Consider the following 15,810-nt stretch of genomic DNA (forward strand, 5'->3'; position numbering starts at 1 on the left):
CATTTTTAAATGAGGGTGGTTTTAAACCCTGGCTTCTCTGGGAACAAATCCCTTGACCTAGCTTCCTGGAATGTCACCAATTATATATCAATGGATGAGACGAGTCACAGCTGTTCAGTAAATGATCCATATTCAGCTTTGCAATGATTCAATATTAAGGCAAGATTCAATTTCACATATTCCATACCGATTTACTTGAGAAGGGGGTCCCTTTGGTGCCTCTTTTCTATCCATCTGTGCATAACATTCATCAATACATCTTTTTCTGATTGTACTTCTACCTGATTCCTAACCCCATTTCCTGTCAATAAAGCCTTTTTGTTTGCTTTTTTAATTTAAACCTAGCATGATTTCCCCATCTACCGAGATTCATGAGAACATTCTTGTTAACCACAAGGTAATCCATTTCTGAGATCATTTGTAACTCCTTCTGATTTTCAAATTCACAGATTCCCACAACCCAACCTCCCTTCTCTTTGACTGCATCCTGCCTTCTCTCGCTAACTTCCTTCCTTCGTCTGCATCTCCCACTTCTACTCTCTCTCTCCCTCCTCTGAATGGTGTACCACACCCCTGTACCCTACCTCTGAAAACCTTCGAAACCGCTGACCACCTCCACCTTGCGACTCCTAATGCCCGCTCAGCCATCAAACTCTCCTTTGACATCGGTCTCCTTCTTGAAGACATTGACCTCGACATTCTTGCTCTGACCGAGACTTGGTTCAATACCAGCTCAGTCAACGCTTTTGACTCTATCCTCCCTGACAGCTTTAAGATCATCGCCAAGCCTCGACCTAACTGCACTATCGGGGGGTTGCCTTAATCTTCCCTGAGTGGGTTCCTGCTTCCATCTTACCTACCCAGCCCTATTCCTCTTTTAAAAGCCTGGTCATAACTCCAACCTCCACCCTGACCATTGCTACCATCTACCGGCCTCCAGGCACCACCTCCCTATTCCTCTCTGAATGGGCTGACTTCTGATCTTCTTTACTTTCTTCCACCTCTAACCACCTCCTCCTGGGTGATTTCAACATTCAACTGGACCCCCTGGCTCTGCATCCACTCTATGCACTGACCTCTGGCCCTCGTTGTTCCTCTCCATTCTCCCTTCTGGGCCAACCCACACAGCTGGGCACACTCTGGATACCATCATACAATCTGACCCCCCCCCCCCATTAATCTCCCTTCTCTCCTGGTCAGACCACTCTCTCCTCTCCTCCCATCTTTGTCCCTTTGGCCCCCTGACCGCCCCCCCAAAAGTAACACCAACTTCATTCACTAACATCCGCCCGATGAAACAAGTGACTGCAGCTTCCTTCGCCTCCACCTTCACCTTCACCCCCCTCACCCCTCCACCTCTGACTCTACTTCTGACTCTGGCCTCAGCAACCTCCATCTTTCCATCATCAACACTCTTGACATTCTTGCCTCAGTCATGAGGATGCATCTGAAACCTGCCTCAAAGCATAACACTTGGTACGAAACTGAACTTGCAGCCCTGAAACGAAGGTGAAGGGCAGCAGAATGAAAGTGGCTAACCTCAGGCTCATCCTCTGACAAACTGACCTGCCGCCTGCTCCAAAGGCAATACAGACTCGCCATCCGTGCAAAGAAAAGAGCCTACATTCAGGCACGGGTTTCCGGCGCATCCAATAACTCGGCTGAACTTTTCCAAATCTGCTGGGAACTAGCCAACCCCTGCGCAGTCTCCTCCTCCCCTTCTCCTTCCCAGGCCCTCTGCAATGCACTGGTCTGACGCTTTGCCACCAAAGCTCAGGACATTCTGACCACCTTTTCTACACTCCCTTACAACCCATCCCACACCCCCACACCAGACTACCCCCTCGCTCCTCTTTCCTCCTTCTTCTCCTCCTTTTCCTGTCACACCTAAAGAAGTTACCAGAGTTGTCCACTCCATGAAGGTCTCTTCTAAACAGGTCACCCACAAGCTCGGACTCCCCAGCACTCACCACCTCTTCCCTCTACATTTCTGCACTTGCATGTTCTGAATACTTACAATGCATAATAGGTTTGTCCCTCTCCTTCCCCCTCTGCTCTTAAATATTGTGTTGAAATGTATTTCCCACCCTCACTCCCTCCCTGCAGGCGCTTTGAAACAGTATTTTCTTATTGTATAAGCACCTAAAAAGCAAACAATAAATAAATACTTGAATAGCCCATTTATTTCCCCAGCCAAGCCATACATGGGGACCTGTGTGCAGCCACACAATATGAACTGGGTAATACGGTTGCCATGAATGATTAAAGTGAAATACCTGATGGAATCGAACCAGAAAGCAACGATTGATGTTGCATGCAGGAGTGGACATGATAGTGTATAGGTATACCAGAGGACTGGGTTCGTGCTACACAACCACAACAACTGTTCAGCAGAGCGCCCAGGGCCCAACAAACCCTCCCCCGGTAAACGACAGAGGACTCGGCCAATGGCAAGTTAGAACTGCCATTTATTTTCCATAACAGACAGGGATCACACAGGAAAGAATTCTCCAGCAATCACAGCTCCTGAGCCCGTGTCAGGGACTTTTGTTGTTGTGTGCTGTCACAAGTTGGGGTTCTTCCCCAAAGTCCTAGGAGCTTACAGTATTGGGTGGCTGGGGTGGTAGTGCCTATAGACGGCACCTATAGAAGTTAGATGACTGGTCCTTGCATGTCAGGTGGATTTGCCTGAGCGTCCCCAAAAACGATTTATTTCATTGTTGCAGGGTCACAGGATTACCATTGGTGCTTGCCCTTTGTCATCCACCCCTGGATTTGTGTACCTTCTCAAGGTGATGAGAAAAACTATGGGCCTGATTCACAGAGCGTTTTCCTATGGGATTTCACCATTATAAAACACTTCTGTGAATCAGGCCCATTGTTGCTACTGGTATAAGCACTTTGTTATAGAGATCGCCTACAGGTTGCAACGTTGTAAAACAACACATGTATCAGTTCTTGTCTGCTTCGCTGGGAACTGCTCCTCTTCCCACCGCGGGTACATGACTATTGTTCAGCTCAGCCGGATCACGTGGGTGGAGACGGCAAAATTGACCTTTTCTGTCTGTATTTAGTGAGGATTTATTCTGCTATTTTGCTGGTGGCTCCCTGTACCTGGAAGCAGGAATGTTATGCTCATCTCTGACCTCGGCTGCGAGCACATGCCCTGGACAGTGTGCTGCAAAATCCGTTTATCTTTGTCCCATATTCTGAGGCTTCATGTAATTCTACTTTAGTTATGCTATGATTTCCATATGTCTATTTTGTATTACTTTCCTTATGGGTTGGTGGCACTTGGTCCTTCCAGGTTCCTCATACGACCCTGTAGTTCCATATGGTTAGTTGCAATAAGTGGCTGCAAGCTTGCTCTGCATCTCTTACTTTCTTGCGTTTCTGCGTTTTGCTAGTAAAAACGAAAGGCTTGCGACAGTATGTGTATGTATATGTATCTGTCCTCTATCTACAGAACTGTGTAAGCATGTTCTTCGTGTGCACATGTCCGTGTAACTCCGTGTACGGATGATAGTTTGCTTCGTGCTAACGTTATTATGTCGTGGTGCCTCTGATGACATCAGCACAGCTGGATATTTGTCATTAGTTTGCCAGGTCCAGCGTTGAGGCACCTGTATCCATGATCAGTGTTGAGGCACCTGTATCCATCAAGACGTCAGCTGGATAAGGTTTGAAGGGTTGTCTGTGAGAATATCTGTTTGCATGTGTAGACGTCACTGTCCCTCCTGGGGGCTGGCCAAACAGTGACTGCCATCTTGCATTTCTGACTCTTCGGGCGATCATGCTTATCGGGGTCCAGAGGGGCATTCCAGGGACCCTCTCTTCAATAGTGCTTAGCACGACACATCCTTACTGCTGCTAAATGAGGACATAAATATATTGTCTGACAGTGTGTGTGCTACAGTGCACATGGTGGAGATCTTCATCCTACCCACATATTGCAATTCAGCTTCACACTTATTTCATGGGAATTATAAATTAGGGTAAGACATTTAGTTGGTACTGATAATCCATCCGTTTCTCATTATTTGTAAACACTCTGTCCATCATCTGACTTGAATTGAATATGGGGTCTGGATTTGCCACTACATATTTAGCTATATTCTTAATGAAACCCATCTTATTTGATTTTGGGGTTACAATGATTAGGTGTTGTGTAAAGAAACCAGAATCTGCAGTGCCACCTTTTGCTGTACTTTGATTGGCACTAATCAGGGACGAGACTCTTCTTAACAGTGGTAGTTTATCTTCTATTCACACTTGTTCTGACTTGTTATTAATGAATCAATGCTGCAATCATTGCAGTACACGCAAAGTTAGATATGTCCCCCTTCTTATACCCATTTTTATTAATAAACGGCTCAATTCAAATAGCGCTGTGAATTTTAATTATTATAAAGATTACAATCAAATGCACTGTTATTTATAATAATGACCAAGCTCCAAAACCACACAGTCCCTTTGTCACCTAGTGTTTGAGATATACCAGGTAATTTGGAACCCATTTGTATGGTTTGAGGGGCTACCTGTGTGGTCCTATTGGAGATAGGTTGCAGGATTTATCCCCCCTCGTCAATGCCCCTTATGCATATAACTCACTTCTCAGTGCAGGTGCTTTTTCCCCCATACCTATGTGATCTTTGTTATATGCTGCCGGGACCCCACCTCTCGCATTAGGGTGGACAGGGACACATACAGGGTAGAGCACTCCATTGCTTACTCGCCATGAGGTAATTATCACTAGGAAATGGCTGGTGGCGAGGGCACATGTTGAGCACTGCACATATTAAGAAAGACATACAACAAAACTCAAACCTAATTGCTATATTAAAAAAAGACTTTATTACATTAACTTTTTTTATTTCATAATCAATGATCTCACTTCCATGGCTCATAACATTCACCATTCCCGTCTTGTTCCATGTTGTTTGGCGTGGTCTGGATCTCAGAAGGAGATGATTGTTACAGGTTCCCAAGCACCCAAGGGAATACATCTGTTCAGCCAAAAGGATCATTCAAGTCTCAGTGGGAGATGTACCGTGAAGGCAGGAAAGCAAACCATTGGCACATGATCTTGTTATCAACTCTAAGGCAAGCTGGCATTAACTGATTAAAGGATTACAGACTCTGTGGCTTTCGGATCACACTGAGTGATTAATAAATCACATTCTTTCAGTACATACAATGATTATTCACTGAATCTCTACCCTTCATCGCATCTGCCAATTCTCGCTCTCTTTTCTTGATGAACTTGCGTCGCTAAGCTGTGGGCCTAGTCGTGCTACTGATGTAACTTCTAATATTCTTTAGTGTAGTATTCACACTCTCATCTGCATTGAAACTTTCTTTGTTTCCCTGTCTTTCTATTTGTCCCTCTCTCTTTCCCTCCCTCTCAACCCCTCTCTCTGTTTCTCTTGTATAACACTGAACGCACGTATTGACCGCCGATGGGTAGTTTGCAGCTTCCCTTTTCGTTTCCAAAATCTTCTATGCTCACAATCGACCACAGACTTTTAATGTACTAGCCCAATTTCCACTCTCAGGTGCCTGTCCAAGGGCAAGCTATGCCCATCACAGCGCGGTACCAGGCCAAAAGAAATATATCCAGGATTGATTATCTTGTTATACACAAGTCCTTTGCACCTATATATTGGGTTGAGTGCTTAAGTCCTTTAAAAAATCATTAACAAACATTTGTTCTACGTACTTCTGCTCACCACTCATTTAATCCTTAATTTATATATTCACTTACATTCTTTTGTTACATGATATGAATGGTTATTTAGAACGCCCTTAATCCCCAGATGTTTTCTAAGCACGGACCCGGGGATCGAACCTCTGGTGCTCCTTGTCTTCTTGCTTCCAAGGCGAGCACGTTGCCCCTGAGTTATCCTCCCAAGATTAATTTGTATATTCATGGGGGACTCCCCTGGATCGTATGCCAGATGACCTCGAGTGTCACTTCTGTTAGTGGAAGAGTGCTTAGCTATGAAGTCTGGCTTTATTTTAGGTCTGTTTACTTCAATGTACATGTCCATGCCATTTCCTTCACACGCTTCACATTATTCTAGAATGCTGCAATTACCACCAGATTGAGGCAATTTCTCTTGAGAGCCTTATCAGGTCGAAATATAAATTGACTTTGTACAATCTTATTATAATACGTAGTTCCTTGTTCAAGGCTTGCTCAAGGCTTATAAACTAAACATACTACTATAGCAAATCAGAAAAACAGTTGAAGACAATAGGCAACATATCTACAAACATCAATCCAGAAGTAAGGTTTTTGTCAGTCGGAGCCGATCTTGCCCCCTGTCGCTGGGGAAGGGTGCTGTTTCATCAGAGGTTAATATTCAGTGCCCCTGGGATAGCAATTGGGATTTAACTCAGTGGATGTGGCTAGGCTACGTGTTGGCTATTCAGTGGAGTGACTTGTCTTCTAAACTCATGCAGCTCGTCATCTTTGCAGGAAATTGCACTTTCGACTTCCAAACACCGCACCCTCACTTCTGTGTGTCCGAGTTACCCCGACGCAGGTCATTGGGTCAAGACTTTTGCATTTAAAATCCTTTGCAGGTATTCTCTTGAGTCATGGGTCAAAGCTATAGCTAGCAGGTGTTTCCATCCCATATGGATATTGCCCTAAGATTCTTCTCCTCGCCTTCCACTCGTATCAAGGAACCTCATTGAACTGGTTTGGGGGAATCGCTGATGCACGTCTAGTGAATCATGGATCAAATGTTTGTATAAATGTACACTAACATCATTATTCCACCTAGCATTTTCACCCAATGGCGCTGCTTTGGGTATTTAATTTTAATTATCCAATGCAGAGTAAAAATTGATGGTGGAAATGCAGCGGTTAACACCAGGTGAAAGTATGCTGTCAATGCAAGGTGACTGCGTGAGCCAATGCTAGGCCTTTGAGCTATGTTCATAATATGGCTCTATTCAACCGGATGAATACGCACTTGAGCTTTAATGCAATACATATGTTACGTAATTAGGCTTAATACTAAGGCTAAATCCTTTGTTTTCACCCTCTTTCAGATCAACCATCCTCGTCACCTTCAAGAAAAGTTACTCCTAAACCTTTGAAGAAGAAAAAGACAAGGAAAGATACAGACCCAGATGAAGAAACTGATGGTAAGGATGTATTTTTGCTCCGATTGCATTGGTCATTATAATCCGGGACCATCGGGTTCTGTGGTGCCGGGAGCATGGCCTTGTTTGGGAACTGATTTTGTTCAGAAGTGCCGAACCCCCAATTATGGAATGGATATTGGACTCACCTGCATCTCCTCTTTCTACTGGCTTCCCTCTTATCCGTTCTAATGCACCCTAAGCATGGGTTGGAAGGGAAGCCAGCTGGCCATGGAAAAGGAGTGGGTCAAATGGAGGATATCCACTGATTCAAAGATGTACAAGAGGGGCAGAAATGGTCTAGTGCCTTCACAAAGGATATTCATTTAACAATCATCTGGTATTGATGATCACCCTCTTTAATTACAACTATCTTCAAGAACGAAGGGGATTAAGAAAATCATCAAGATAACTTCTATATTTTTTAAATATTTGTCAGTTCTTCAAAGTTAATTCAATAATTCAAATTTCAGTGCAAAACACAGTTTAATAACATATTGTAATATTTATTTAAATTAAAGAGTTATGGACATATGTAGAATGCTGTTGTAGATAATTTGACCAGATACTGAATTTTAATTGACTGGGGAAATTCAAATGCATGGTTTAATATAGATGTCATTGTGGTCCGCTGAGTCGATTGATCTTTAAGCACCACATTCCAGGAGTTCTAAGCACCACCACCCCCAAAATGACCATAAATATACATACATATATATATGCAACACCCATTTTAAAATAAAGGAACAACTGTTCATCTTTTAATGTGTAACCAGCAAAGGACACAACACGCTCCACTGTCTGTCCTTCTCACTGTCTTTGTAACGCTCCTCTTCTTTATGTATTTCCTGTTCCATCGTTCTTCCACCCAAACCCAACAAAATGCCCCATCCTCATCCCTCTTATTGCATCTTTACAGACCAATGGCCACTATCTCATTTCGGGAGGCAGTCAGTTATTACTTCAAAAATAAACCCCTGCTTTAATGTCAAGCATGTATGTGTTGGCAATAATTGAATCATGCATAGAGTACTGCATTGCTATAGAATTTGATGTGCCAGACGATGGTATAATAATTCTATGAAAAGTCCAGTGTCAGTCAGCCAGGTCGAGTATAGGGAACGAGCATAAAGCCTGTCTTGGCATCACCAAGTTGACAACTGTTGAAATTTCAAGGTACCCAGCACTACCCTTTAGTCACAAGGATCTGATTACCCAAGGAAAGGTTATTCATTACCAAATACTAGAGCTCTACGCTCAAATACTGATTCACCCTCCTTCCCTTGACTTACCAATCTACCTTGCTTGGTCTTGACTCCCAAGGATATTCCTTTCAAAAGCAATTATGTATAAACTGGCCCGAGGCTTAGGTGTCATAGTATTTATACCGTGGGCCAAGTTCATGTTCACTCTATTGGCTCTTCCTCAACTGATTCAGCTCATTCATCCTAACATTTGCATTTGTGAACGCACCTTACTCAGGACCGCCTCCGCTCTGTTATAACTTCTGTACTATTTAATTTCTTAAGGTTATCTAAATGGTTCTTTTTCATTTAGCTTTATTTTGGTTATCACTCCATAAAATCAAACACATTGCATACCATTAATAAATAAATCTAAACATATGAAGATTATGACATCTGTAGCACATGATTGGAAAGCCAAGAGTGAGAAGTAAAAACATCTTGATAAAATAAATAGTGATGAAACAGCACCTCATCAAAAATACACAGAGCAATTAAGTAGGAAACGACCTCGTCGATGGCTAAACTAAAGAGCAAATTAGATTATTCATTTTAGAGATTTTTCCCTTAAGGACCAGGCTCTCCATATAAAAAGAGAAGCAGCATACGTTGCATCGTTGTTCCTCTCCAGAAAGATAGCGCGTCATTTACGGATTTTCTCTTTTGATTTCTTAAGCAAACATTTACATTTATATTTCTTATCTTCTCATATCAATGGCAGAAGAACAAAAAGTGAGCAGTTGTTTCCTTCATATTCGTGCAAATAGGCAAAGATCATTTGCAGAATGTTTCCATGACATGTGAAAGATGTGAAAGGTAGAATGTCCAGTCGGAATTTCAGAAACAATCTCAAAGTCTCTGGGGGCTCAATTCGACGAAAATACTCTTGAACCCCCAAGTGTGCATTCACTTCCCTTTTGGGCATACAGACAGCGTGAAACATTCAATCTAATGGTGTGATCTAGGGCTTCATACTTTAATCGCGAGCCTAACGTGGTGTCAGTGGATTCCAGGAGAGACCATAAAATATCTAAATTGGGTGTGCTAGCCATATTTTTGGCATCGGAGACCCCATCCAAAGTGACTTCCATGTCTTGCTCATCAGGCAATGTATCTTCAGCGTGTAGGTCCTTGGAAACATCTCAGGGGTGATTGAGTATTAACTTTATGTCTGGCATCTTCTCCAATAACTTTATTGTGGTCGTGTCAGCCATGCCATTCATTTGGCATCATTTGTAAGCTAGTAGCTTTGGCGAATTCCTTCGTGATTCACAGTAGTTTTGCTTCAGTGCAATCATCACAAAATCTGTTCTAGCCATTCACTTTCTATAGCTTCTATGCCTCACCTAGGTAAGTATGTCAGAGGAACATGCTGATGTTTGCCAGTTTTATACTTTGATGACTTTGCCATTTTTTCCTTTTTGTGCTGCATTCATTTCAGTTGTATTACTCTCAGAGAATTCCAGTTTTATAGAGTTTATTTATTTTATCCAGATACTCAGATCAGTTTTTCTATCATGATACCGATTTGTTTTTTTAGATAAGACTTGTTTAATCGCAGTTCAGCTGACCTAAGCAAATTTCAGTTTTCTGGAAAATCCAGTAATACTATGGTATGCTCTGTGACCAGCAAATATTCCCTGCAGCGTCATGTGTTTAGATATATACATTGAATATCTAAACAATGAAAACTTTTTTCTGGGATTTCAAAATAACCTGTTAAATGTACTTCTTTTCATAGGATTATAATAATAATAATGTATTTCTTATATAGCGCTACACACCCAAAGGTCTCAGAGCACTGAAATAATAGAAGACATTATTATCCGACATAGTGGTACTCACTTTATCAACCTCGGAAGGATGAAAGTCGGAGTTGACCCTGCCGAGATTCGAACATGCCACAGCAGGCTGCGCACAGATATCAGGGGCGAGCGCTTAGCTCTCTGTGCTATTTGACAGGTTATATACATTTTCAATTGCTGCTAATGGAAAAAGCATGGCTAAAATGCCATTGCTGAGCACCGAAGCATGAAGAGCGCTAAATATGCACCATGCATATATCACTTGTCCTCAAAGGGAATACAAATTAATTAAAATACATGCCACATATATGGAAATTGACCTGGGAAATGACTCAATAATCAGCAGATGTGATGATCAGCCACCCTGAAAGGCCCTCTTAGATGAAAGCATGAAAGTAACCTTGAAGGGTATACATGAGCTCTCTTGAGTTATACAGATACCTATATCCCATACTACCCCAAGGTGACCGACACAGGGAGCAACCCCAAAGGTGTTGATCAAGTGAATTCATGTCTTCTGAAGAATGTCTGCATTTGTCAGAGACAGAATCATGGCAGGGTGGATACCATAATAAGGCTACTGCAGCGGCAGCACACATGTTTATTGTGATCTTTGTTTTTAAATGATTTATAGTTCATTCAGTTTTGGGGCTCACTTACGGAATTCAGTTAGTTAGGGTTCTCTGCTTTGTGGACACTTGTATTGTATTTTAAATATTTAATATACCGTGTGAGAAACCTGAAGGTGTTTCCCTAGCTGGTCCCCGGGGATCTGTCATCCAGGTGGCCAGGACTTGGCCATCGCTATTGGATCCAGTTCCTGCGGGTAGACCAATGAGGGAGGATCACCTGGATGGGGGGTCCTTGGGGAGTGGGATTGGGACACTGACTGGTGAGACGTGGTATCCCCCTTCCTTTGACACCTTTCCCCATCCTCTCACGTAGGACAATCAAAACCACTGCCCCCCCTTTTTAGACATGAACATTTTTGCACAATACAAAAGTGAACGGACTAACACCCGAGCCGTTTACCTGATATGTCCCAATGCAAGGGTCATGCAAAGTCAGGCAATTGACCAGAATCACACATACCCAACGGGCCTTTCCCTTCCCCACAGAGATAAAAGATGGAGCTTGAGAGCACAGTACATGCACAGCAGACAGCACAACGAGATGGCTAATGAGGCGCTGCAGTTCAAGAGAAGGAGAAAGGCGGCGGGAATCGAGAGGGTGGTGAGGGGAGAAACGACCTTACCCTTCTCGTCCAAGGCACGCAGAACCTTTGTGGAAGAGAGCCTAAGACCGGGAACGATAGCACAAATGTGTTGCAGCAGATGTCAACGGTACACAGGGCAAGCCTACGCCAATAAGCAGGAGCGAGAGAAGCTCCCGTGCCCATAGTACCGGCCTTGACTCCAGAAAGAGAAAAGCCAAGTAGTTCATCATCACAGCCGGTGAGTCGAGGGGAAAACCGATAAAAACCGGGCTGTGTTGAGTGAGAAGTGCAACATGAAAAGTTTGAACCATACTCCATGAACTGTGAAAGAACTGTACAAAGTGTTAAAGGGAGACTAGCTGCAGAGGGAAACCGGCACCACGTGGGTGCTAATCTAAGAGCCTCTGGTCGATCCCCATCTTAGAGAAACTACAGATACCAAGAAGCCATAGGAGGGCCACCGAAATAGGTCAAAATGGTCATACTGAGGGTCAAGCAAAATCCCTGTACAATCGAAAGACTTTGACCTACAAACTGTGTGAAAGTAAGGCAAGTGAATCCTGTGAACATTTGAGAATAAAGTGAATGGGAAGTTGTCAAGAGTGAACCCGGATGAGGGATGCTGACAAGAGGGGGAAAAGTCTAAAGTCCCAAGAAACAGAGTGTTGACAGCTGGGAACCCGGCTGGGGGGATGTCCACTGGAACTGTTTAAAAGACATGAAGATTTGTGAAGAAGGAAAGGCCATAGTGAACCTGACCGATGGAGGCTAAGAATTGAGAAGGGTCAGTGCCCAGAAGAGGGGGACCCACGGGTGAACCATTATCACCCTAATGAACTTTCATTTGGCAAAAAGGAATTTTTGTTTTAGTTACATTGTTACATTGAGGGCTTGACTTGTTCAATGTCAATGTCAATGTCTATTGCTTCAGGGCCATAGAAATAAGGCCAATTTCTTTTATATAATTTGTACCTCGATGAGGCCCTTTTTCCTTAGCACAGGGAGCCTTGCTATATTTTCATTGTACTTGAACGATGGGCATTAAATGCCTAGACACACGAAATATATCAATTTCAAAAATGCAGAAAGAATGTAATGTCAAGGTCTGTTCAACTACAACTCCACCCTTCGTCATCATTTTATGAAAGGCGTCCATGGTAGCCACGTTTTTTCTGAAGCCATTTATACCTATAATTGTATCTGACAGAAAATTAAAGTCACCTTCAAGCAGGGCACAATGACAATATAAACCCAATATGACTTGAGACACTGCTTGGACAAAACATCAATCTTCCTGTTGGGTTCATATACTCACATCCAAAAATATACTCTGTTTCTTACAGCCCATGATCAAAGAAACAAATCCCTAATAATCATAATGTCTATAGCATTGAATGTCTAGCATCCGCAGAAAATTGAATGATTAGACCTCTATTACTGGTTATGAAAGAGTTCTGCATCACAAAAGGATTCTGTCATATCCTACTGTAATGCTTCCTTCTGCTGATAAAGCGGTGTCCCCACATCCATTACAATTTTCATAAGGCAGGAAAGTTTATATGTTTGTTTTGATCAAATTATAATCCATTGACGTTGCAAGAACCAAACTTTATTGGCTGAACCCTTTTAGCATGAGATAGCCATTCAAATATTGCTTTCCGTTGCAGTAAATCCCAATATCACCATCAACATCTCCTGAACGATAAGGGCATTTAAAATCATAAGTGAATAGAATCAGTACACCTGATCTCAGTGAATAGTGAACATGAGGCTGAAAAATGTCAGTAGAATATTAAGAGGGTAATGTAATAAACACAAACATAGAGATACTATGACACACCTCAAAGGTACTCTAGACAATCAGTAAATGCAGCTGTTGACCGCTGCAGTAGAGTGATTGCAGGATGCTTGCAGGATATCATATCACGTGGCACTTTCAAGTATAATTTTTTCTAACAGATACTGACACTTGGCAGGTACTATACACACTGCATTACGATCACACACACCTTAGATAGAGCAAGAAAAACAGCATATGAAGAAAGAAAATCATCCTTTCACTCCAAATCCAACAAAATGTATCATCCAGTCACTTACCTTCCTAAGGATGATGATATTGTAGTATGTGACGTTGCGTACTCTGTTATTATCTAGTTCCCGTTTTCTGTCTCTCAGAATGAATAGGTCACTTGCCTAATGTCCCTAAGAAGTCTGAGGTTTGGAGTTTCAGTCATCCTATCTTCCGGTGCTTTTTCCCTCTGGCATCTCTCTTGTCCCCACTCCTTTCATTCGTTACAGTAAGATGTCACAGTTTGGCCCTTCAGACAAACCTTTACCTCGAGTAAAGGAAGCCTTAACTCCTTGCCTGGAGTCAGAGGGTTGGAGATCTATTTTGCCTCCCGCTGCCCCATATACGTTTTTGGGCCTTCATTACAAGTTTGGCGGTGCAGGAAAAAAGTGGTGTTGGCGGTTACTGAATTACTGCCATCCTTCCCGGACCGCAGAAGTATTCATTTGGAGGTAAAGTGGAGGATTTGCCTCCAGAAACAGCCTGGAGGTAAATTCACCAATTTACCTCTAAAAATGGGTAGATTTACCATCTGGTATATCCGCCTGCAGAATATTCACCAGAAAAGGGCCATTACACTGTCGTATGATCACTTGTATGGGGCCAAATGGCAGTAAACTTAATCAAGTTTGGTGGTAATTCTGCATTGTCACCACTGAATAACCACAAAACTCGTGGCCCATACTGTTTTGACTCGTTGTAAACAGGTGTAGATGCAGACACATTTAACGGCTGAGTCAGAAAGAACTGAGTAGCTAAACGAAAGCACAGAGGGTGTGTTATCCCAGGGTGGTGAATCTTGGGAATGTGCCTGCCTCCTTTATGACAAAGGTGATCTGTGCATCACCTAGGGACTATTCACTACCACAAATGGTGTGCTTCCTGACCCTCTCAAACACATGAGTATCAGGCAAACACACGCTTAATAAATAGGCTCAAAGGACCCTAAAAGAAGACTCTGTGCATTTACGTGAGCATCCTGAGTGTGAATCTGGGGATGTGCTTGAAAATGTGTGGAAGCATCCCCTCCCATCCCCAGATTTGCACAACTGTGCAGCGAGGCAGAAGGGAATATGATAGTGCACAATGCCCCTTTTGGGGCATCTTTCTGTGAGCGCAAATCAAAGGGAGGTGCTAACGCACTGTGGAATGTTGCCAAGGTTGGCAAGTCTGGTCCTATGACCTGTCCGTGGTGATTGCCTGATTGTAATTCCTCTTTGACTTATTTTCTGGGTGGTCACTACATCCTTCAAACATTGCTTAGAAGTGTGGCCGGAAGCAGTGATGCCACTTGTGCAGCACAGTTCCATTCTTACAAATATTAAGGCTAAATGAGGGGACATCTAAGAAGTGTCCACTTTCCCAGCAGAAAGGTACTCCTATTTTCCCAATACTATGAGTGGGCACTGAATCCTACTCTCGCTTTTCTCTTTACCAAGGGGAATCCTCTCCCTATTTTAATTCCCTCACAGTCAGAAGGGCAAAGCATTGCAATATACCTTTTCCATTGCATGTAAATGAATGGGGAAATTCCCTCAGGATTCCATGTTGTGGTCGCTCTGTCACAGTCAAGTCAATGGGCCTCATTACGAGTTTGGAGGTAGCCATGCCGTTTTTACCGACATGGCTACCCCCCAAACTCAGGTCCGGGCCCGAACAATGGGAATTACCGAGCCATTCCGACCTTTGCGGGCTTGGTAATTCCCATTCGCGGGACACGCACCCAGTACGTCCCCATGGGAATGGGGAGGATGGTAACAACGGTCCCGCTAGTAACGGGACCATTGTTAGCATCCTGTTCTGCTAGCGGGTGCCGCTCTGCACGTCTGATCTGACCAGGCATACAGAGCGGCCCCGCAAACAGAACTCGTAATGTCGCGGTAGAGTGATAACGGCGCCGGCAGCACTACCAGCGCCGTCATCACTCTACCGCCAGGGTCGTAATGAGGCCCAATGTATGCATGATAAAGGCACTAAAGGCAAGTTTCTGAATGAGTCTAAATGGTCTCACTTTGTTCTGTAGATCAATCACCAGCTTCAAGAAAACCTTCACTTAAAACCAAGAATAAGAAAAAAACCAAGAAGCTGATCGATGGAGAGGAAGAAACAGAAGGTACTGTTTTTTGTTTGTGTTTTGATCTTTAAATTAAGGATAACATTGAAGTGTATTGTTCGATTCGTTGTTGTGTTTCAGCTAATCAGGTGGCTCGGATTGTGGATTATAGCTACAAGATTTGGTAGCATTCTGAGCAATATGGCAGTCTCCACGCAGCTCACTTTTTTGTTTGTTAATACTTACCTTGGCTTGCCTTCCTCAGCAGC

General features: G+C 43.2%; 1 protein-coding gene across 7 annotated transcripts in view; it reads left to right on the forward strand.

Annotated features, from left to right (window-relative positions):
* The window catches only part of PRG4 (proteoglycan 4), a 422,062-nt gene that overhangs the window by 239,722 nt on the left and 166,530 nt on the right, over positions 1-15,810 (forward strand). For all 7 annotated transcript variants that reach the window (XM_069641367.1, XM_069641368.1, XM_069641372.1 and 4 more), the window contains 2 exons: positions 7,063-7,158; positions 15,512-15,601. In XM_069641367.1, the coding sequence (XP_069497468.1) occupies positions 7,063-7,158; positions 15,512-15,601 (186 nt within the window). The remainder of the gene's footprint in view (positions 1-7,062; positions 7,159-15,511; positions 15,602-15,810) is intronic.

Source organism: Ambystoma mexicanum, chromosome 1q (genome assembly GCF_040938575.1).
Source record: "Ambystoma mexicanum isolate Mex_15411 chromosome 1q, UKY_AmexF1_1, whole genome shotgun sequence".
Taxonomy (NCBI): domain Eukaryota; kingdom Metazoa; phylum Chordata; class Amphibia; order Caudata; family Ambystomatidae; genus Ambystoma; species Ambystoma mexicanum.